Source organism: Microcebus murinus, chromosome 16, assembly GCF_040939455.1.
Source record: "Microcebus murinus isolate Inina chromosome 16, M.murinus_Inina_mat1.0, whole genome shotgun sequence".
Classification (NCBI taxonomy): Eukaryota; Metazoa; Chordata; class Mammalia; order Primates; family Cheirogaleidae; genus Microcebus; species Microcebus murinus.
This window is the reverse complement of record NC_134119.1, coordinates 59,863,681-59,887,217: the sequence shown is the minus strand read 5'-3', so window position 1 is coordinate 59,887,217 and position 23,537 is coordinate 59,863,681. Positions and strand designations below refer to the sequence as shown.

The 23,537-nt window shown below is 40.4% G+C and overlaps 1 protein-coding gene and 1 pseudogene across 2 annotated transcripts; one reads left to right on the top strand and one right to left on the bottom strand.

The window, feature by feature from the left end:
- Window positions 1–5,241: 5,241 nt before the first annotated feature.
- ZNF570 (zinc finger protein 570) lies at window positions 5,242–23,537 on the top strand. Of its 2 annotated transcripts, none has more exons than XM_012774856.3 (5): window positions 5,242–5,694; window positions 6,473–6,556; window positions 9,314–9,440; window positions 10,200–10,295; window positions 20,859–23,537. In XM_012774856.3, exons 1-5 carry the CDS (start codon window positions 5,665–5,667, stop codon window positions 22,214–22,216), a joined length of 1,695 nt encoding a protein of 564 aa, XP_012630310.2. In that variant the 5' UTR covers window positions 5,242–5,664; the 3' UTR covers window positions 22,217–23,537. The 2 variants fall into 2 exon arrangements, with proteins under 2 accessions (XP_012630310.2, XP_012630311.1); XM_012774857.3 differs by having other exon boundaries at window positions 6,343–6,556.
- LOC105876863 (ubiquitin-conjugating enzyme E2 C-like) lies at window positions 16,823–17,377 on the bottom strand (annotated as a pseudogene).

The following is a 23,537-nucleotide window of genomic DNA, read 5'->3' as shown; positions in this document are numbered from 1 at the left end:
CCTTCGCGGCCCCAGACTACTTTTTTTCTTTGTTTTTTTTTGTTTTTGTTTTTGTTGAGTTGGTTTTTTGGTTCCGCCCACCCCCACCCCGCAAAAAGGGCACCCCTTCCTTCTTAGGGTTGGCTGGATCTTCAGGTTCGCAGGGTTAGGATGCCTGGTCGGCGAAGAAGCCATCTGGTCGGGTCTCCACCCGGGACTGGACTACACCGGGGTGAAGGTGGTGGAAAGATCGGAGGTGCCGGTGGGGGCCGGTCACCTCGAGCTCAAGCTCTTGGCAGCAGTCAGAAGAGGGGAGAGTGACACTGTGTATGAGAGAGACTTCGACCGTGGAATTTGGGGTTTGCAGTTTATGGGGCCTAGAGACTCTGAAGACCAGTGACATTTGAATTTGAGGTCGTGGGAATCTGCTACTTTTTGGGTGACCGTTGTATGTTCCTGGGACAGTTTGATTCTGACCCAGCAATTTTGTCAGAGACAGTGTGCTTGTGTCTGTTCTTTCTGGACTTCGTGACTGTGACTGTGACAGTGCCATTGAACTGACTGACCTGGGATTGTGAGCGTGATTGATAGGAAGAGTAGTGTGGCCAGGCCGCCTGGATTCTAAACAGACCCATCCATAGAAGCTTGTCATCTCTGACTAGTTATTTAAACTCTCTGTGCCTTTGGTCTTAATACTCTTAATAAAGAGACAATAGGCCGGGCGTGGTGGCTCACGCCTGTAATCCTAGCACTTTGGGAGGCCGAGGCGGGCGGATTGCTCAAGGTCAGGAGTTCGAAACCAGCCTGAGCGAGACCCCGTCTCTACCAAAAATAGAAAGAAATTAATTGACCAACTAAAAATATATATACAAAAAATTAGCCGGGCATGGTGGCGCATGCCTGTAGTCCCAGCTACTCGGGAGGCTGAGGCAGTAGGATCGCTGAGCCCCAGAGACTGAGGTTGCTGTGAGCCAGGCTGACGCCACGGCACTCACTCTAGCCTGGGCAACAAAGTGAGACTCTGTCTCAAAAAAAAAAAAAGAGACAATAATAATTACCTCCTAGGGTTTTGTTGAGCATCGAAAGAGTTAATTTGTGTGAAGCTCAGTTTTTAGGAGTGTGACAGTTCACATTTGAGCCATAATTTAAAGACTTGATCAGAAGTTTAGATCAAATCAGAAGTTTAGACCTCAGTCATCCCCTAGAGAAGGCTGTCTGAGAAGAAAGGAAGCCCAAATATCAAGAATTCCTTCATTTCTCCCTAACACAGATGTTCCATTAGGAACCCTACGTGAGCCAAATATACTTTAGAACCTACAGTAACTCCAGTCCAGAGTGCTCCTCAGGGGGGCTACTGTGAATTTGGAGAAGAATCCAGCCTCTCAAAGCAAGGACCTTAACCTTTCTTTTTTATAATAAGGGACAGAATTGTTTTAATCTCTCTTACCTTCTTTTTCATGCAGGTGTTTGGACTTGGAGCAGACCATCTGGCTTGGTCTGTGGGAGAGTTGCAAGGAAGGCTGGTGTCTCGAGGCTCTTACTTCCTCAGCTCTACTTTTCTGCAAGAGAGGAATTACAGGAGGAAAGAAAAAGGCATTAGACCTCTCAAAATTTTTATCTAAGACACTGAGTGTTTCCTCTTTTTTTTCAATTAAATTACTACACACACACACAAACCCACTGGGGCCAGAAGCCCTCACACACTGGCACCCGGGCATTTCCTGAGGCGTCCAGAGCCTCCCAGGGGTACCCGGGCAGTCCAGCCTTCCCGTCCGCAGGGGCAACAAGTTTCAGGGAGACTCACGTCCATACCCGCAAGGCGGGTGTGAGACAGCGATCGATGGATCCAAAGATCGTTCCCGAGGTGCTTGCCGGCTGCCTCGAGGGAGAGTTCTTCGTTCAGCCTGGTGGGCCCTCGTCCTCCCCTCCTAGGAATGTGGGACCATCGCGGACTGCGGGAGAAGACAAGCCTGGCCACAGAAAGCGGGAACCTCTGGCAAAGGCCTCTAGGCAACAGCCGCTGTCTTTGAGGCAACAGCAGCTGTCTGTATGACGACTCGACTCGCGCATGCGCAGTCGCCAGATTGAACTGAGGCTCTGGCCTAAGAAATCAGGCGGCTGCAGAGGTGCAATTGGGCACGGGATTGAGGGGGCGACCGGGCTGGGGCTGTGGTGACTGGTAGGATGGAAAGAAAATAATAGAATACTAAATACTATTTACAATTTTTAAGTGTACAATTCAGTGGCCTTAAGAATATTCACAATGTTGTACAATTACCTCCACTATCTCTTTCCAAAACTTCTTTATCACCCTAAACAGAAACTTTGTAATCACTGAGCAATAATTCCCTATTCCTTCTTTACCCCAAACCCTGGTAATCTTTAATCTCTTCTGTCTTTATGAATTTGCCTAATCCAGATATTTCATGTAAGGCGAATCAAACAATGTTTGTCCTTTTGTGACTTGTTATTTCCCCTTGCATCATATTTTCAAAGTTCATCTGTGTCATAGCATGTATTAGAATTTCATTCTTTTCTACGGCTGAATACTATTACATGTATGTATATACCACATTTTGTTTATCCACTGTTAATTAACGCATAGCTTGTTTCCACTTTTTGGCTACTTTGAATAATACTGCAATGATCATTGGCACACAAGTATCTGTTCAAGTTCCTGCTTTCAATTGATTTGGGTATATAACTAAGAGTGAAATTGCTGGGTCACATGGTAATTACATGCTTAGATTTTTGAGGAAGTGTCAAACTGGTTTTCCATAGCTTCTGCACCATTTTAGATTCACAAAAATATTGTGCAAGGATTCTCCACATCCTCACCAACACTTGTTATTTTTACTTATTTGGATAATAGCCATCCTAGTAGGTGTGAAGTGGTATCTTGGTTTTGGTTTGCATTTTCCTATTTAATAATGATGTTGAGCATCTCTTCATATGCCTATTGGTAATTTGTATTTAATAAATCTTTGAAGAAATGTTTATTAAAGTTCTTTATTTGCTCATTTATTTATTTATTTATTTATTTTTGATCTGCAAATGAATAACTTTGTCAAAATTTTGCTCATTTTTTAACTGGGTTTCTCATTTTATTGTTGAGTTTTCAGCAGTTCTTTATATATTCTGGATATTAAACCCTTATTAAACATATGATTTACAAATAAGTTCTCCTATTCTGTAAGTTGTCTTTTCACTTTCTTGACAATGTCCTTTGATTCCACAAAGTTTTTAATTTTAATAAAGTCTATTTTTTCTTTTGTTGCTCATGCTTTTAGTGTCATATTCAAGAATCTATTGCCAAATCTCAGGTCATTACAGCTTTCTTCTGATCAGCATTAGCATTGTGTATCTTTTTCCATACTTATACTTTTAACTTATTGGTATCATATTTAAAGTGAATTTCCCATAGGCATTGTGAAGTAAAATAAAACTTTAACTTCACCCCCACCAGCTGACTGAATGGACCCCCTCGTGGCCAAAAGGAATATCTTAAAATTAAATTCTCTGCCAGGAGGAGGGAGGTCAGACATGCCTCATCATGTCCCCCACCCTTCTTGGGGACTTGCTTTGTAACCCATTAACAGGCCTAAGGGTATGCAAGAAAAACCTACAGGTCCTCAATTTACACTAAGTTAGGTGGCTTATCTCTGAGAATACCTCCTTATGTTAAAACATTCCAAGCCTTTTGACAAAGCTTAATGTTTTTAACCAATCACAAGCCAAAGAATCTTTAAACCCACCTATAACCTGTAAGCACCACCCCCCCCTTCGAGATGTCCCACTTTTTGGGCCAAACCAATGTATGCCTCCATGTATTGTTGGATGACTTTACCTGGAACACCCCCCCACTTCCTGAAATGTCTAAAAAACAAACTGTAGGGAGGGGGGAGGGGGGTATATACATATATAATGAGTGAGATGTGCACCATCTGGGAGATGGTCATGCTGGAGACTCAGACTTGTGGGGGGAGGGGGAAATGGACATTTATTGAAACCTTAAAATCTGTACCCCCATAATATGCCAAAATAAAAAATAATAATAAAAAAAACTGTAACCCAGTCACACTGAGTCCACTTGCCCAAGGCCTCTTGGCAGTGGCTCCGGGTCATGGTCCTCAAATTTGGCTCAGAATAAATCTCTTTAAAATTATTTTACAGAGTTTGGCCTGGCGTGGTGGCTCACGCCTGTAATCCTAGCACTTTGGGAGGCTGAGGCGGCGGATTGCTCAAGGTCAGGAGTTCGAAACCAGCCTGAGCGAGACCCCGTCTCTACCAAAAATAGAAAGAAATTAATTGACCAACTAAAAATATATATACAAAAAATTAGCCAGGCATGGTGGTGCATGCCTGTAGTCCCAGCTACTCGGGAAGCTGAGGCAGTAGGGTTGCTGAGCCCAGGAGTTTGAGGTTGCTGTGAGCCAGGCTGACGCCAGGGCACTCACTCTAGCCTGGGCAACAAAGTGAGACTCTGTCTCAAAAAAAAAAAAAAAAAATTATTTTACAGAGTTTGGCTTTTTGCCATTGACAGCATCATATGGTTGAGTCATGCTTTTTAGTAAATCTGACACTCATTGCCTTTTAATTAGGTATTTAGATCATTTGTATTTGATTATTGATAGAAACCTTTTATCTTGCTATTGTTTCTGTCAACGGAAAAAAGCCAAACCCACCCACACGCAAAATCACAATCAGGTGACAGAAACTTGTTGTGGACTAACGATAAACAAATAACTTAAAATATAAGTGCCATGTGGCCTAAGGAAGTATAGAGTCACACTAAGGAGCTATGGAGTGCCAGAAAAAGAGGTGGGATCAGAGAGGTCCTCTTTGGAGATGTGACATTTGTATCTGAATATACGAAGGAAGGGAATCTTGAACATATCTGGCAGAAGACCCATTTTAGGAAGAGGAGACACATTCGCACCCACCATCGCATCAAAAACACAGGAACCACATGCAAAGGGCGACACTATCTGCCCTAAACTACTTCTCCCCTCTTCCAGGTGACCACCCCCGCAGCAATAACACCTTAGGGTGCGGGAAGTGGGAGACTAGGCAGAAGCGTCATGTGCCCGCACACTCCACCTGCCTGACTCCCCCAACTATTTTCGGGTGTCCCAGCACGAACACAGGCACTTGACGTCCACCGACTTTGTGTAGACGCGCGCGCAACGGCGCGTTCCCACACACAAACCCTTCCCCCGCGGCTAACCCGCGGCTCTAAGTTCCCAGTCCCGGTTGCTGAGGGAGGTGGTGGGCCGCGCACTTGTGCCTGCGCAGTTCAATCGCAGTCGGCCTAGCGACGCCGGGCCCAGTCCCCGTGGCTGACCCAGGCTCAGAACTGAAAGGAATCGAGCCTTTCGGGCTCTGCTTTGGAAGACCTGGCAGAGGCTAGCGTGAAAGGGCTCGGTGTGGAGACGCCGGCGTTACGCACCCGGAGCAGACCTGCTCCAGGGCTGTCACAGCCCGCGGCGCCGCGGCCTCTTCTGCTCCGGACTACGTTTCCCAGCGGCCCCCGCGGGAGCTGGCCCGGCGGCCCCTTTGTGTCCTCCGGAGGCCGAGGCGGTGGCGGCGGCGCTTCTGTGCCCGCCCTCTGGGGCTGGGTTCTTCCAGTTCTTAGGGTGGCGAGGTGAGGCCCGAGTGGAAATTCCTCGAGTCTTCCGAGCTGGAATGGGGTCTTTCCGCAGTTCAGTTCTGCAGGTAGGTAGTGAACTGAGCGGTGGCTCTCGAACGCCGGTCCCTCGGCCCTCTGTGTGACCCTACGTGTGAGACAGTGGCTAGTACCGTACGGTGTGAGACTGTCACCAGCCGTGCCAGTCCACGTCGGATCTGTGTGACTGTGGGTGCAAGTGAGTCAATGGTGCCGAAGAGTGTGAGACTGTGAGTGGGCGCGTGAGTGGGCGGGTACCTGCCCCCTTTTACCGGCACCTGCGGCCTCTTTGTGACTGGGATGTGAGTGAGGGTGTGGGTTGTGATACGCTAGTGTTTGAATCTTAGGGGCATGGGAAAGAGCGTCCGTGTGAGACAGTCTTTACCCATGGCATCTAACTGTAATGTGTGTAAGACGGTTGTTGGCACTGTAGTTTTTAAGACACTGGGTATGTGTGGGGACTGAGTGAGATTGTGTGCCACCCAGTTTTTAAAGCTAGCCAAGTACTGTCATTGTGCCACCAAGATTCAGAGTCACTGATCTATTGAAGAGGAGGACTGTGGAGTCAGGCAGACCTTTATTTGATCTTGGTCCTCTTATTTATTAGTTGTGAGTCTTTATTTGTAAAATCTACAAAATCTATTAATGAATTAGGAAGTGACTTAAACATGGATTAAATCGTATGCAAACATTCCTAGGTCTCCATTATGCTTTCTCTATCGGAGGGAAGATTGCAACATGGGGAAAGAGAAGCCTAAAAAGTTTAGACTGGTGATTCTGGATGCTGCAAGGAGAGCCTAGTTTCTCATGTTCTCTTCTCTATCTCAGTCATCTGAGGACACTGCCATTTCCCAAGAGAAGAGCCAGGAGGAAGAAAGAATGGCTTTTAGACTTCTTAAAGCTATGTACCAGGTATGTTGTTATGCGTTTCTCCAGCATAGTTCAGCTGTGCATGGTACAGGCATAGAGTAAGCTGAGAAATGGTTGTGGTTTTTAACCAAGTGAGTACAGTTGAGTGAGGGGCAAGGAAGTTAAGGACATATGCAGGGGGTGATTATAATGAATGGTGGTGTTAGGAAGTGAGGATGTGGGGATGAGGAACAGTGAGAACATGGTGAGACCAATTAATTGTAGGTGGGGTCAGAGAATTATCCTGATTGGGGTATCACAGAGTTGGCACTTACTGGTAATAACAATGTCTGGGTCATGACTATGGAAGTGAATGACTATAAAAGTGTGGAGGACAAAATTATTGAAGGAGAAGGGGTAAGAGTCCAAGTTGTTGGGATTATTACTTATATGGATATTGAAATAACTGAAGATTATACTAGGAGGGACATTGGAGAGAATGACAATGAGCCATGCGCTAAAGGGTTCAAGGAATGACAGAGAATTGGTTATCTACCAGGAATTGGTAAATAACTAAAACAAGGAGAGATTGTGATTGGTATAGTCTGATTTCATAAGATTTAAAACTGGGTGGGAGGAGGTAGAAGGAAATCGCCTGGAAACAAGTGTGAGGAGCAAAGAGGTCACCTGCTTCACTTCCTGGTGCTGTGGTACAAGGAACTTGGGAAATAAAACAGTTAAAAAATGACAAGGCTTCAGGAGAAGTATTCCTCTCAGCTGGAAGCCGTGTTGCTATAAGGGCAAAAAGGTGAAGAATTGTTGTTTTGCTTCAGACTGGTTTGATAATAATTATGAATGAATTTTGAAACCAAGTATTTCATTTGTTAGGGATCCAGTATTTTAAGGTTAGAATTTAAGCTTCTTATATTGACATTGTGCTTATTTTTGTTTACCGTGTAAATTAACTTATATCAAAGAATCAGTGAAAATATGTTTATGTCATATATAAATTTTTATACATTTATTATATATATTTATATAAGCTAAGGAAAACATTTTAGGAAGCGTATATGTATATACCATACAAACCAAACTGTTACTAGAAGCAGAAGAGAGATTTACATACTACTTGATATAATTAAATAAGAAAAATATTACTGAGTGTTGAAAAACGCTTCAAGAATTTTGCTTCTGTGGAGGCAGTTTCTTTAATCATGACAAAATTGTGTCAAAAGCAAAAAAAAAGTTACTGTAAGGTTTTTCAGCGGCAGTGAGAAGAAAAGACAGAGAGAGACAGAAAGAGTGGGGGCCAAACCATGTGGCTTTATTTTTTTTTTTTTTTTTTTTTTTTTGAGACAGAGTCTCACTTTGTTGTCCAGGCTAGAGTGAGTGCCGTGGCATCAGCCTAGCTCACAGCAACCTCACACTCCTGGGCTCGAGCGATCCTTCTGCCTCAGCCTCCCAAGTAGCTGGGACTACAGGCATGCGCCACCATGCCCGGCTAATTTTTTATATACATATCAGTTGGCCAATTAATTTATTTCTATTTATAGTAGAGACGGGGTCTCGCTCTTGCTCAGGCTGGTTTTGAACTCCTGACCTTGAGCAATCTGCCCGCCTCAGCCTCCCAGAGAGCTAGGATTACAGGCGTGAGCCACCGCGCCCGGCCATGTGGCTTTATTATACACTCCTGGATGAGGTTCTGGAGTCCCAAGAGAGGGGGTCCCAGAAGTTGTCTTTGTTTGAAGGGGCTGAGGCCTTTTATACCCTTTGAGACTGGCTAGGGACTTTTGGCAGGAAGAGCTGGGCTTTTTCCATTGTGACCTTGGGTGGTCATTGAGAAATAGGAGGGACTGGAGGTATTTGTGAAATCCAGGAGCAGAAACTTTCTTATCCAGGTGGACATCTGGGTGTGGTTACTCTCTGCGGGGTCTGGCAGTTTTGTCTCTGGCAGTTTTGTCCTTGGCTGGTCTGGTCTCATGAGCCTTTTGTTTTTTGATTTAGGGAGGGGAGGGAGCCGGCCACCAGCCTTACAATTATATCTTTCATTACCTTGATAGAGTCAAATCTTTTAATTTTGTAGAAAATTAAATTTAATCAAAAATACACACACACACACACACACACATACAATGTATGTTAGTTTCATCAGCAGGTGGTCACAAACCCAAAATCCACTTAATCCCAGCATAGCTCCAAGTTCTTAAGAACTTTGCCTAACCCCTTAGGTGGCAGCAATATTATGAATGAAACACCCATTTCTTTACACAAAATTTTAAGAACTCTGGATTAAAGTATTTGAATTTTAATGAAATTGATGATTTGCTCTGCTTGACCTGGCACAGTTTTCAGAGCTGTAACAAGCACTTTCTGTGGTCGTTTTCAATACCCTTATAGGTACCTGAAATTTTTTCAAACCATTTGTTCATTAGTTCAATTTAAGGCAATGACTATTTGATTGACTTATATAAGCCAGATACTGTTCTGTAACTGGGAATATAGAAGTGGCCAAAGCAAAAGCATATTCTGCCCTCATGGGGCTTACATATTAGTTGTGGGGTGGTGAAGGAGTAGGGAATAAATAACAAAATAATAAAGTGCTGTGAAGAAAAATAAATCAGGGTTAGGGGAATAAGGAATTGGGGTAAGAGCATTGCCGTTTTATATAGAATGATCTGAGAAGTACAAAGTCCCTGAGGGTGACATGGTTGACATATTTGAGGATACAATGTCAGGGAGAGTCCCGTATTCCTAGGACAGAGTAAATGAGGTGAGTATAGTAAGAGATGAGATTACTTCATTTCATTTATTTCATTTCAGGAGTTGGTGAGCTTTAGAGATGTGGCTGTAGACTTCTCCCAAGAGGAGTGGGATTGTCTGGATTCTTCTCAAAAGCATCTGTATAGTAATGTGATGTTGGAGAACTATAAGATCTTGGTCTCACTGGGTAAGGATATCTTCCTCTGGAATATTGAGCTTCTTAGGGTAAAGTCTAGAAAAATTAAAGTTAAAAATAAATTAATTAATTGAAAAATTTGAGCTTCTACTTACTCATAGGATGCTCTTTGCTACCACTGCTGTGAAATTTTGGTTAGCATCTGCAAAGCTTGACTGATTGTCTGTTGCCTGTGCCAGACAAATGATTTAATACTCACGGAGTTGGCAGTAGACAAGTCTATTATTGACCTGTGCCTGAAGCTTCATCATCCCTATCCTTCTTTTTTTTTTTTTTTTTTTTTTTTTTTGAGACAGAGTCTAGCTTTGTTGCCCAGGCTAGGGTGAGTGCTGTGGCGTCAGCCTAGCTCACAGCAACCTCAAACCCCTGGGCTCAAGCAATCCTCCTGCCTCAGCCTCCCCAGTAGATGGGACTACAAGCATGCACCACCATGCCCAGCTGATTTTTTCTATATATATTAGTTGGCCAATTAATTTCTTTATATTTATAGTAGAGACGGGGTCTCGCTCTTGCTCAGGCTGGTTTTGAACTCCTGACCTGGAGCAATCCACCTGCCTTGGCCTCCCAGAGTGCTAGGTTTACAGGCGTGAGCCACCTCGCCTGGCCATTCCCTATCCTTCTGAATACATGTACTTTACACATTTTTCTTGGGCTTCCTGTAAGCTCCCTCTTCCCTGATGATCAAAGGATTTCATGTGATTTTTGGGATATTAACAGCATGACCAAATTCTACTTCTTTTTTATATGCAGGACTTTGCTTTTCCAAGCCAAGTGTGATACTGTTGTTGGAACAAGGAAAAGAGCCCTGGATGGTCAAGAGAGAGCTGACAAAAAGCTTGTTCTCAGGTTAGTGAAGAGGAAATAGGCAGGCAAAAACCCTTTGCAGGTAACAGCTCATCTTAACTCAAAGGTATCACCTCTTCACTCTTCTTTGTGAGCACGTTCTTCTCAAATATTGTAGAAGTCTTTTAGGATGTTCTCCACAGTTGTTATTCTTAATTATCTTCCTTCTCACACTTTGCCCTCTCCTTTCTAATAACTCATTTATCTATTCTCTGAGTCCCATTCCTTCTCAGTTTCATAAACCTCTTCTAATTTTTTTTTTTAAACCTTTCCTAGTCTTATAAACTTTTGAGCTCTACAGACAGCTATAAATGAAATACTAGGTTGAAATCCTGATACTTATGGACAGTGAAATTTTAGGAAAGTGACTTAACTTCTCTGTGCTTTTGTTTTATCATCTGTAAAATGGGATAATACTTTTCAAGTGCTTTGAACAGTTCCATCTCATAGTATGAACTCAATAGTTGTTAGCTGCTATTAGTAGCAATATACCTCCAAATACCTCATTTTTGTCTGAATGGTTAGTTCATTTATCTTTCATTCCTTTAATCAACATTTATTGAATTTTTACTTTAAATAGGGTACTTGCAAGGTGCTAAGGTGTTATACTTGTATAGATAGAATCAAACAATTGATAGGCTAAGCAGCAGAGGTGCAACATAGCTATAAATGGCATGTGTGATGAAAAGCTGACATAAAGGAAGCTCAAAAGATGACTGGGAAGACAATGGTCTTTAACAAAAACAGATCAGCAGCTAGAAGACATTTGAGGAAGAAGAGTAAGAGTTTTACCTTTGCGGTATGGGTTGACATAGGAAGCATTAAGGTAAAATAGACTAACGTTCTGTCCTTGTAAACATCTCTGTAAACACCACTCCCTCGCCTACCTGCCCCTTCACACTGCCTCTTCCCAATCTTCATGTGTTTGTTCTAAGGAAATATTTGATATAAAACTGTAATGTCAAAGAATATATGATTATATTTTATTTATTAATTATTATTAAATAAATCATAAATATAAACATAGATTAGCATATATATGTAACTTAAATAATAATAGAACAAAAACCGATGTACCTATTTCTTAAGCTAAGAAATAGAAAATTGTCAATGTCTTGAGGGCCCCTGCCTAATGATACACAGTGGCCTATGCATTGCTCACCCCAGACTCCTCACTGGTGTAACCATTATCCTACAGTGTTTCATATCATTTCCTGATTTTTCTTTATCATTGTGAGATTATATATATTTTGATTTTATGTATGTGGGTGTATGTATATATATACATATTAACAAAATGTTTATGCATATTCTCATTTTTTTATGGATGGAAATATATTGTGCATGTGAATTCTGTAACCTTTTTTTAACTCAAAATTATATTTCTGATAGTTTATTGATTTTTTTTTTTTAACTAATGAAATGTAATATATCATTCCATTGTGTAAACTACGATTTATCCACTGATGGTCATTTGAGTTGTACGAGTTTTATGCTATTATAAATGCCACTGCTATGACATGTTGACCTAAAGGAAGAAACTGAGGTACAAAATATAATTTTAAAGACCGAAAGGAAGAATCTGAGATACGAAACATAATTTTAAAGAGTTTACTTGTGGGCCGGGTGGGATGGCTTGTGCCTGTAATCCTAGCACTCTGGGAGGCCAAGGCGGGTGGATTGCTCAAGGTTAGGAGTTCGAAACCAGCCTGAGCAAGAGTGAGACCCCTTCTCTACTAAAAATAGAAATAAATTAATTGGCCAACTAATATATATAGAAAAAATTAGCCAGGCATAGTGGTACATGCCTGTAGTCCCAGCTACTCGGAGGCTGAGACAGCAGGATTGCTAGAGCCCAGGAGTTTGCTGTGAGCTAGGCTGATGCCACAACACTCACTCTAGCCTGGGCAACAAAATAAGACTCTGTCTCAAAAAAAAAAGAGTTTACTTGTGCCAAGATGAGGACAGCTGCCCTGAAGACTCACACCCAAGAGACCTTGGCTTGGATATGAGCTCTATTGGATCTTTGTCACAACTCATGAGCATGCTAATGGCTGATGGCTAGCAGCTCCTAGGTAGCTTCAGGATGAGGGCTGTTCACTAGAAAGACTAAGGCATAACTGCAGGGTTGGGACTTTCAACCCCAACCCCTAACCACAGGGGAATGGATTGGGTGCGCCTGAAGGTTAAGTTGTTCACTAATGGGCAGTGATTTCATCACTCATGCCTATATAATGACATTTCCATAAAATCCCAAAAGGACTGGGTTCAAAGAATTTCTAGATAGCTGAACACTTGGAGGTTCCTGGAGTGTGGTTTGCCAGGGGAGGGCATGGAAGCTCCTGACCCTTCCCCCATACCTCTCCTTATGCATCTCATCATCTGTATCCTTTGTAATATCCTTTACAATTTCTACCAGGAAACAACAAAAAGCTATTGACTTTTGATTCACACTAACTTATTCTATACTAGATTTTGGAAATTTTTCTATTTATTACCATGGTATAGCTCTCTGTTTAGGGGTTTTTTTCAGTGTTATTTCCATCATAAAGGCTAATTTTTCTCCATAAAGGTTAATCCATATCTTCTATTAGATTAATTCCAAACATCTTAGTTTTGTTACTGTGCTGTTATCTGTATTTTCTGTTTGTTCATATATAAAAATGAAATTAACTTTATACATTGACCTTATATCTGGCAACCTTGCCAAACTATCCTGTTAATACTAGTAATATGGAGATTTCCTTGGATTTTCTGTGTGGGTAGACATATTCTGGATAATGGCAATTTCTTCATTTTAAATTCTTACGCTTTTTTTTGAGATAGTCTTGCTCTATCTCCCTGTGTAGAGTACATTGGCATCATCATAGCTCACTGCAACCTCAAATTCCTGGGCTCAAGTTACCCTCCTGCCTCAGCCTACCAAGTAGCTGGGACTACAGGCACGAGCCACCATGCCTAGCTAATTTTTCTTTTTTTTTTTTTTGTTTTTTTTTGTTTTTTTGTTTTTGTTTTTTTTTTTTTTTGAGACAGAGTCTCACTTTGTTGCCCAGGCTAGAGTGAGTGCCGTGGCATCAGCCTGGCTCACAGCAACCTCAATCTCCGGGGCTCAGCGATCCTTCTGCCTCAGCCTCCCGAGTAGCTGGGACTACAGGCATGTGCCACCATGCCCGGCTAATTTTTTTTTTTTTTTGTATATATATTTTTAGTTGGTCAATTAATTTCTTTCTATTTTTGGTAGAGACGGGGTCTCGCTCAGGCTGGTTTCGAACTCCTGACCTTGAGCAATCCGCCCGCCTCGGCCTCCCAAAGTGCTAGGATTACAGGCGTGAGCCACCGCGCCCGGCCTTTAATTTTTCTATTTTTGATAGAGACAGGGTCTTACTGTTGCTCAGCTGGTCTCAAACTCCTCCCCTCAAGCAGTCCTCCTGCCTTGGCCTCCTAGAGTGCTGGGATTACAGGAATGGGCCACCACATCTGGTCATAATTTTTATACTTTTAATTTCATTTTTTCTGTTGCCCTGTCTTTTATCACCAGTATAATATGAATCAAAGTAGGGATAGCAGGCATTCTTGTCCACTTCTGGTCTCAATAAGAATATTTTAATATTTTGTTATTAATAATTCTGATGTTTAAAAGGTTTTGGTAAATACCCTTTCATTCATGTTTGTTAGTTTTTTTTGTTTTTTTTTTGAGACAGAGTCTCACTTGTTGCACAGGCTAGAGTGAGTGCCGTGGCGTCAGCCTAGCTCACAGCAACCTCAAACTCCTGGGCTCAAGTAATCCTGCTGCCTCAGCCTTCCGAGTAGCTGGGACTACAGGCATGCACCACCATGCCCGGCTAATTTTATATATATATTAGTTGGCCAATTAATTTCTTTCTATTTATAGTAGAGACAGGGTCTCGCTCTTGCTCAGGCTGGTTTCGAACTCCTGACCTCGAGCAATCCGCCCGCCTCAGCCTCCCAGAGTGCTAGGATTACAGGCGTGAGCCACCGCGCCCGGCTCGTGTTTGTTAGTTTTAACTGTGAAAAGCTTTTGAATTTTAACAAATATCAAGACACAATGATTAAATGGTTTTAGTTTTTCATCTGTTAATGCAGTGAATTAATATAATGTTAAACCATCATTGTGTTCCTGAGAAAAACCCACCTTTATATCTTTTCCATTTATTGCTAATTGCTATCTGCCAGTATATTTTGTTTGGGTGTTTTGTGTCTGTATTTATCACTTAGTTTGGCCTTCAGTTTTCCCTTTGTTTACTCTTGTCAGATTTTGCAAACAAGGTTATATTACTCTCATAAACTCCTTTTTTCTTCTTTAGAAGAATTTATATAAAATCAAAATTATTTGTTTTTTTAATGTTTCGTAGAACTTTGTTCATCTTAGTCTGGGATTTTCTTTGTGAAAAGATTTTAACCTAATAATTCAATATGGTATATTCTGAAATTCTTGGTTTTAGAATATATAAATTCTATAATTCACCTATAGTCAATTATAGTTTTTTCTCTAAGAAATGTATAGTTTTCATGTAAGTTTTCAAATTTATTGGATGAAGTTGTGCATCATTTTCTCTTATTTAGTTGGTAGTATACATAATTATGACCCCTTTTTCTTTCAAAAATGGAGAATAAATTTTTTCAAGAGTTTATCAGTTTTTAGTATTTTCAGACATTTTTCACTTCATTCATCCTCTATAATTTGTCTTTCTAAAGTTTCATGTATTTCTCTTTTTTATTTTTTAATTCCTCATACATTTATTTATCCTAACCTCTTTTTTTAATTTTTAAAGTTAGATAATTCATTGTTTTCGAGGCTTTTCTTTCCTATAATAAGCATTTTATTTCTAAAATAACATAAGGATATGTTAGCAATATATCCCATGTTTTGATATGTATTATTTTATTTTCATGCATATCTAAGCTTTTCTAATTCTCATTGATTTCTTCTTGACTCATGAATTATTTGGAAGTTTTAAGTTCTAAATTTAAGATTTTTGTTTGATATTAATTGCATTGTTATTAGAGAATGTGGTCTGTTTAATACACATTGTTTGAAATTTTTTAAAACTTGCTTTATGTCTTAGGAGCTAGTTTGGTAAATATTCTATGTGTCCTTGAAAATAATGTATATTTTCTGGTTGTTGAGTAGAGTATTTGATATGTGTTTGTTGGAATAAGCTCATTAACTGTGCTAGTCAAATTTTCTGTTGATTTTCATTATTGATTTTTTTTTAAATAGCTTTTAATGGGAGGCTGAGGAGGGTGGATTGCTCGAGGTCAGGAGTTCAAAACCAGCCTGAGTGAGACTTCATCTCTACTAAAAATAGAAAGAAATTAATTGACCAACTAAAAATATATATACAAAAAATTAGCCGGGCATGGTGGCACATGCCTGTAGTCCCAGCTACTTGGGAGGCTGAGGCAGAAGGATCGCTTGAGCCCAGGAGTTTGAGGTTGCTATGAGCTAGGCTGATGCCACGGCACTCACTGTAGCCTGGGCAACAAAGTGAGACTCTGTCTCAAAAAAAAAAAAAAAAAAAAAAAAAAACCTTTTAGCAGCTAATTACTAGGAGATGTGTTAAAAACTTGTTCTCTGGTAATAAATACATAAATTTTGTCTTGTAATTCTAACAACTTTTTTTTATATTTTGAAGGTATTTTATTTCGTCTATGTTTTTGGAATTGTTTTCAACTTTCTAGTGAATTGTTCCTTGTGTTGTTATCTTCTTTAAATCTAGTGATAATCTGATTAAGTAAAAATGTTTCCTTCATATAGCTATGTTTTTTTTGTTTTTTTTTTTTTTTTGAGACAGAGTCTCGCTTTGTTGCCCAGGCTAGAGTGAGTGCCGTGGCGTCAGCCTAGCTCACAGCAACCTCAAACTCCTGGGCTCGAGTGATCCTTCTGCCTCAGCCTCCCGAGTAGCTGGGACTACAGGCATGCGCCACCATGCCCGGCTAATTTTATATATATATATCAGTTGGCCAATTAATTTCTTTCTATTTATAGTAGAGACGGGGTCTCGCTCTTGCTCAGGCTGGTTTTGAACTCCTGACCTTGAGCAATCCGCCCGCCTCGGCCTCCCAAGAGCTAGGATTACAGGCGTGAGCCACAGCGCCCGGCCTTCATATAGCTATGTTAGCCTTCTTTTGTTAATATTTACTTGGTGTACTTTTTTCTACTCTTCTACTGTCTGATTTTCTATGTGTTTCTCTTATAAACAGTATACATCTAAATGCATTTTTAAAAGTCTAGTCTGATAATCTTTATCTTTTAGTTAAATTGTCATCAAATTTTTTGATATTACTAATAGAGTTTAATTTATTTATTTTCTTTTATATATATATATATTTTTTTTTTATAAAAACCAACCAAAATGTATTTATTTAATATACATCACAAGGGCTAAACCAGAGACTTAATTTAAAAATCAGAAACAAAACAATAACAACACAGCTCAAGATACAGAGTCCTATACAGACATCTTGGAAAGGACAGACCATCTAAGGAAAAAAAAAAGACAACACAGGGAGAGTCCGGATAGCCCTTGTCAGGGCTCCTGGCTGGACACCTGCTTTGAGTAGGTTTCCTGCAGGTACTTCTTAAAAGCTGTGGGGTTTTTCCAGAGCTCGGCAGCATGTATATTCAAAGGACTATCAATGTTGGGTTCTCCTAGCAGGCTCTGAATGGAAAGCAGGATGGTCCTGACATCATATAGGGCAGACCACTTGTCCTTCAGGATGTCCAGCAGATGTTACCCTGGGTGTCCACATTGGGGTGGTAGCAGGGTGTGAGGAACTTCACCGTGGGTGCGTTGTAAGAGTAACCACTGGGAAACTCTAGGGAGAGCTTATACCTCAGGTCTTCATATACGGTGCCAGCTGCTCCATGGATGGTCCCTACCCATTTGAAAAGGTGGTCTGATTCAAGAAAGGCAGAAATTCCTTTGTCACCTTACAGCTCCTGCTGTAACGTTTTGCCCACGGAGCCCTGGGCGGCTCCCCCGCTAGTCTCGGCTCCTTTATGGGCTGCCCCGATGTGGCGGCAGCCGTTGGGCAGCCGGGTCGCGGTTTTGGGAGGCCATCCCGGTGAAACTAGCAAGAAGACAGCTTTCTTTTATAAATTCTGCTTTTACAATTTTTCCTTGTTCCCTGATTTCTCTCCATCTGCTAATTTGAACGTTAAAATCTATTTTTGTTCTGTGCTGATTTATTTAGAAAATTTAGCATTTATAATCACCTTAATGAAATCTAAAGTTGATCCTTATGTTTATTTTCCTCCCTTAATAATACAAGAACCTTAGACTGTCTTAACTTCACTTATCCTCATTTCAGGTCCTCCTTGTTTCCTTTTTTTTTTTTTTGAGACAGAGTCTCGATTTGTTGCCCAGGCTAGAGTGAGTGCCGTGGCGTCAGCCTAGCTCACAGCAACCTCAAACTCCTGGGCTCGAGCGATCCTTCTGTCTCAGCCTCCCGAGTAGCTGGGACTACAGGCATGCGCCACCATGCCCGGCTAATTTTTTCTATATATATCAGTTGGCCAATTAGTTTCTTTCTATTTATAGTAGAGACGGGGTCTCGCTCTTGCTCAGGCTGGTTTTGAACTCCTGACCTTGAGCAATCCGCCTGCCTCTGCCTCCCAGAGAGCTAGGATTACAGGCGTGAGCCACCGCGCCCGGCCCTTGTTTCCTTTTTATTTATTTATTTTGAGACAGAGTCTCACTTTGTTGCCCAGGCTAGAGTGAGTGCGGTGGTGTCAGCCTAGCTCATAGCAACCTCAAACTCCTGGGCTCAAGCAATCCTGCTGCCTCAGCCTCCCGAGTAGCTGGGACTACAGGCATGCACCACCATGCGGCTAATTTTTCCTATATATATTAGTTGGCCAATTAATTTCTTTCTATTTATAGTAGAGATGGGATCTCGCTCTTGTTCAGGCTGGTTTCGAACTCCTGACCTCGAGCAATCCGCCCGCCTCACCTCCTCGGCCTCCCAGAGAGCTAATATTACAGGCATGAGCCACCGCGCCCGGCCTACCTCCTTGTTTCTTTTAATTTCATAAACTATTATTTTGTTTTATGAAGTTATACAGTTAGACTATTATTTTGTTTAGTAAGTGTTGTTTAGATTTATTGATGTTTGTCATTGTTTTTGTTCTCCGTCTCAGAACTTTTTCCTGATATAAATTCTTCACAAATACTTAGAGATATACTATTCATATAAACTGTTTTATTATTGTTGTTATTGCTTTGTTCATTTGTTTTATATTTTTATTTTGCTAACATGCATCCAGGAACCTTTTTCTGTATATACAGTTATGGATTGACAGTTATTATTTTTATCAGAACTTTAAAGATATCATTCAGTACTTTTCTGGCTTCTGTTGCTGTTGAGAAGTCAGTTTTCATTAATATATTCTTCCTTGCAACTTTTAAGAAGTTCTTTCTCCTTGCCCTTGTTAATCTATATTTTCACAATGATGTATCTAAATGTAAATTTCATTTTGGCTGCTCTACTTGGGATTTATTGTCATTTTTGTATCTGACTATTCTGTCATTAACAGGCTTTAAAATAATGATCATATTTCTATCAAGTAAGATCTAATAAAAAAGAAAGAAAGGCCGGGCGCTGTGGCTCACGCCTGTAATCCTAGCTCTTGGGAGGCCGAGGCGGGCGGATTGCTCAAGGTCAGGAGTTCAAAACCAGCCTGAACAAGAGCGAGACCCCGTCTCTACTATAAACAGAAAGAAATTAATTGGCCAACTGATATATATATATATAAAAAATTAGCCGGGCATAGTGGCGCATGCCTGTAGTCCCAGCTACTCGGGAGGCTGAGGCAGAAGGATCACTCAAGCCCAGGAGTTTGAGGTTGCTGTGAGCTAGGCTGACGCCACGGCACTCACTCTAGCCTGGACAACAAAGTGAGACTCTGTCTCAAAAAAAAAAAAAAAAAAAAAAAAGAAAGAAAAATAATAATCATTAAACAAGTTGATTTTTGTTATAACCTTTAATATGTGGTTATCAGCCTTGATTTCTTTTTCTTTACATTTTCTCCTTAATCTCTTTTGCTTATTTCTTCTCTCTTGCCAAAGATCTTAATGTTGGAGTGCTCTAGCATTCATTTCTTGCTCTTTCTTATTCTTTTTTTTTTAATCTACATTCATTCTCTTGGTAATATATTCTCTTTAAATACTATCTATATGCTGACAGCTCCCAGTTTTAAATCTCTAATTCAGTCCTCTCTTAAACTCCAGTGTCACATGGGCAGCTGCCTACTCAGTATCTCCTTTTCAAAGTCTAAATGATGACTTAAATTTAATATGCTCAAAACTGAACTCCAGATTTTTCATACCTAGCCACCCAAACCTCTTCTACCATTGGCCTTCCCACCTCTGTTGATGGCTGTTTTACCCTTGCAGTGCTCAGACCATAAACTTTGAAGGAATGCTTATTTTACCTCTATCACATTCCACATCCAATCTTTCAGGATATTCTCACAGAGTTACCTATAAAATACACCTAGGATCTGACCACCTCACTATACCTCTCTTGCTGTCTCCTGGTCTGATTCACTGTCATTCTTCACCTAGATTACTATTAATATAATAATAAATCATATATGATAATTGCTTCTTCCTTTGTTTCCCACCTTTCAGTGTTTTGATAAAATAACAATCAGATATCACTCCTCTACTCAAAACACTTCAGTGGCTCTCCATCCCACTCAGAATCAGAGCCAAATTCTTTAGAATCCCTATAAAACTTAACCTGGTTACCCTTTACCATCTGACTTCATCTTCTAGTACTCACTCCTCTCTATCCACACTGGCCCTCTTACTATTCCCCAAACATAGTGGACATGCTTCTTCTGTTGGGCCTTTAAACTAGCTGTTTCTTCTGCCACGAATGCTTTTTTCCCAGAAATCTGTATGACTGACTCCTTCCCTTCCTTCAAATCTTTTGTTAACTTTTTAATGATTCCTATCTTTGATTTTGCCAGTATACCTGATATCCCTTTCCCTGCTTTTCTTTTTCTGAAGTTCTTAGTACCTAATAATATATAATAACATTTACTTATTTATCATTTATTTTCTGTCTCTTCTAAAAAAATAAGATCCATGAAGGTAAAGATCTTTACTTTATGATATTGAAAGCATCTAGAACTGTACCTGGCACAAGTTAAATATTTGTTCAATAAATGTTCTTGAACAAAGTAGCTATAAGAATGGAGACAATTTCAGTATGTGTATTCTTCATACTGGCATAAAATTATAACTGGGTCCAGCCACATCCATAATTCCTTCTTCCCCTGAGATTTATCTTACTGATTTTCTTATAATTTTAATCATTTATCCTCAAGTTTCTATATGAGGAGGAATGATTCAATTCAGTTTCAGTTTCTGTTCTTGCACACTTCAAAAGTACAAAAGCCAATGTTCTTGTGTGTTTCTTTGCTTTTAAGTAAAATATTTTACTTTACAGATATACTTTCATAAATGTATTTTTGGTACATTTGGTACATTTGGTACATAGAGGAGACATTTTTTTCTTATTATTACTTTTCAGACTGGGAACCTATATGTGAGACTGAAGAATTAACCCCAAAGCAGGACCTTTTTGAAGAACAACAATCCCAGAAGATAATAGAAAAACTTACAAGCTATGGCCTTGAGTACTCCAGTTTGAGAGAAGAGTGGAAATGTGAGGGCCATTTTGAGAAGCAACCAGGGAATCAGAAGGCATGTTTCAAGGAAGAGATAATCATTCATGAAGAAGCCCTTGTTGAAAGAGAACAAGAATATAACAAATCTTGGGGAAGTTTTCATCATCAGAACACACTGCTTCATACACAACAGATCATCCCCCAAGAGGAGAAAGTATATAAACATGACACTCATAAGAAAATCTTTAAAAAGAATTTAATGGCCATTAAGCCCAAGAGTGTCTGTGCAGAGAAGAAACTTTTGAAATGTTATGCCTGTGAAAAAGTCTTCAGCCAGAGTTCATCCCTTACTCTTCATCAAAGAATTCATACTGGAGAAAAACCCTATAAATGTGTGGAATGTGGAAAAGCTTTCAGCCAGAGATCAAATCTTGTTCAACATCAACGGATTCATACTGGAGAGAAACCCTATGAATGTAAGGAATGTAGGAAAGCCTTCAGTCAGAATGCACATCTAGTTCAACATCTGAGAGTTCATACTGGAGAAAAACCTTATGAATGTAAGGTATGTAGGAAAGCCTTCAGCCAGTTTGCCTACCTTGCTCAACATCAGAGAGTGCATACTGGAGAGAAACCCTATGAATGTATTGAATGTGGGAAAGCATTTAGCAATAGATCATCCATTGCTCAACACCAGAGAGTTCATACTGGAGAAAAACCTTATGAATGTAATGTCTGTGGGAAAGCATTTAGCCTTCGTGCATACCTTACTGTACATCAGAGAATACATACTGGGGAGAGACCCTATGAGTGTAAGGAATGTGGGAAGGCCTTCAGCCAGAATTCACACCTTGCTCAACATCAGAGAATTCATACTGGAGAAAAACCATATAAATGTCAGGAATGTAGGAAAGCATTCAGCCAGATTGCTTACCTTGCTCAACATCAAAGAGTTCATACTGGAGAGAAACCCTATGAATGTATTAAATGTGGGAAGGCTTTTAGCAATGACTCATCCCTTACTCAACATCAGAGAGTTCATACCGGAGAAAAACCTTATGAATGTAATGTTTGTGGAAAGGCTTTTAGTTACTGTGGATCCCTGGCCCAACATCAGAGAATACATACTGGAGAGAGACCCTATGAATGCAAGGAATGCAAGAAAACCTTCAGGCAACATGCACACCTTGCTCATCATCAGAGAATTCACATTGGGGAGTCACTGTCACCACCCAATCCAGTCAATCACCATGTCCTGTAGATCCTATCTCCTAAATATTTTTGGAATTTATACTCTTCTCTATTTTTAATGTTGTCACCCTAGTCTATGAATCTTCTAAACTAGATCACTGATAAAGCTTTCTAACAGGTCTTCTTATATGCATTTTTGCTACCCTTAAATCCACTTCCCACAATGCACTCCAACTGACCTTTTTAAAATATAAGAATATGCACATTACTGTCTCCAGTTAAAACTTTTGCTTGCAATTGTTCTCAGACTAACATCCAAAGCCTTTAAAATTGTCTGTGAGGCTCTCTGTATGTGGTTCTTACACACCATTCAGCCTTATTTTATTCCAGTCTCCTTCTTTGGGTACTAGGCACTTCCCAGTACTGAGAGCTAGTCTCTGGAAAACCATAGCTCTACCATTACTTTGGCATTATGTGACTTTGAGCAACTTGCTTGACTTATCTAAGCCTCAGGGTTTTCTTTAATTCTTAAAATAGGGATAATAAAGAATACTCTACTGTAGATGTGATTATTAAATGAAATAATGTCTGTTGTAGATTGATGCATATTAAATGAGAAATTTGCATGTAAAGTACTTCACATAGTATATCACATATAGCAGATAGTCAATAAATAATAATAGCTAACATGTATAGAGTGCCTACTCTTCACCATTCACTGTCCTACATACTCAACATGTATTAACTCATTTATTCCTCACAGCGAAAACAAGATTCTTTATTGGGTAATGGAAAGCATCCCAGGGAAGCACCAGATCAGAACTGGGAAAACCTAATTATTTTAGAATCTGGTGGGAGTCTTAGTACTCTAGGTGAGTAATTGATGTAGACATAGGTAGTAGAACCATAACACTTATTACCAGTTTTAGGAAGTTTTGGAGGAGAATGAATTGGATAAACCAGTTAAAATAAGGACAATACAATTTACTGGGAAGGACACAAAACTTACGTTTAGGTCAAGGGAGGAATAGAAATGATCACAATTGGCTGGGCACGGTGGCTCACGCCTGTAATCCCAGCACTCTGGGAGGCCAAGGCGGGCAGATTGCTCGAGGTCAGGAGTTCAAAACCAGCCTGAGCACGAGCGAGACCCCGTCTCTACAATAAATAGAAATTAATTGGCCAACTAACATATATAGAAAAAATTAGCTGGGCATGGTGGCACATGCCTGTAGTCCCAGCTACTCAAGAGGCTGAGGCAGAAGGATTGCTTGAGCCCAGGAGTTTGAGGTTGTTGTGAACTAGGCTGACACCATGGCACTCATTCTAGCCTGGGCAACAAAATGAGACTCTGTCTCAAAAAAAAAAAAAGAAAAAGAAAAGAAAAGAAA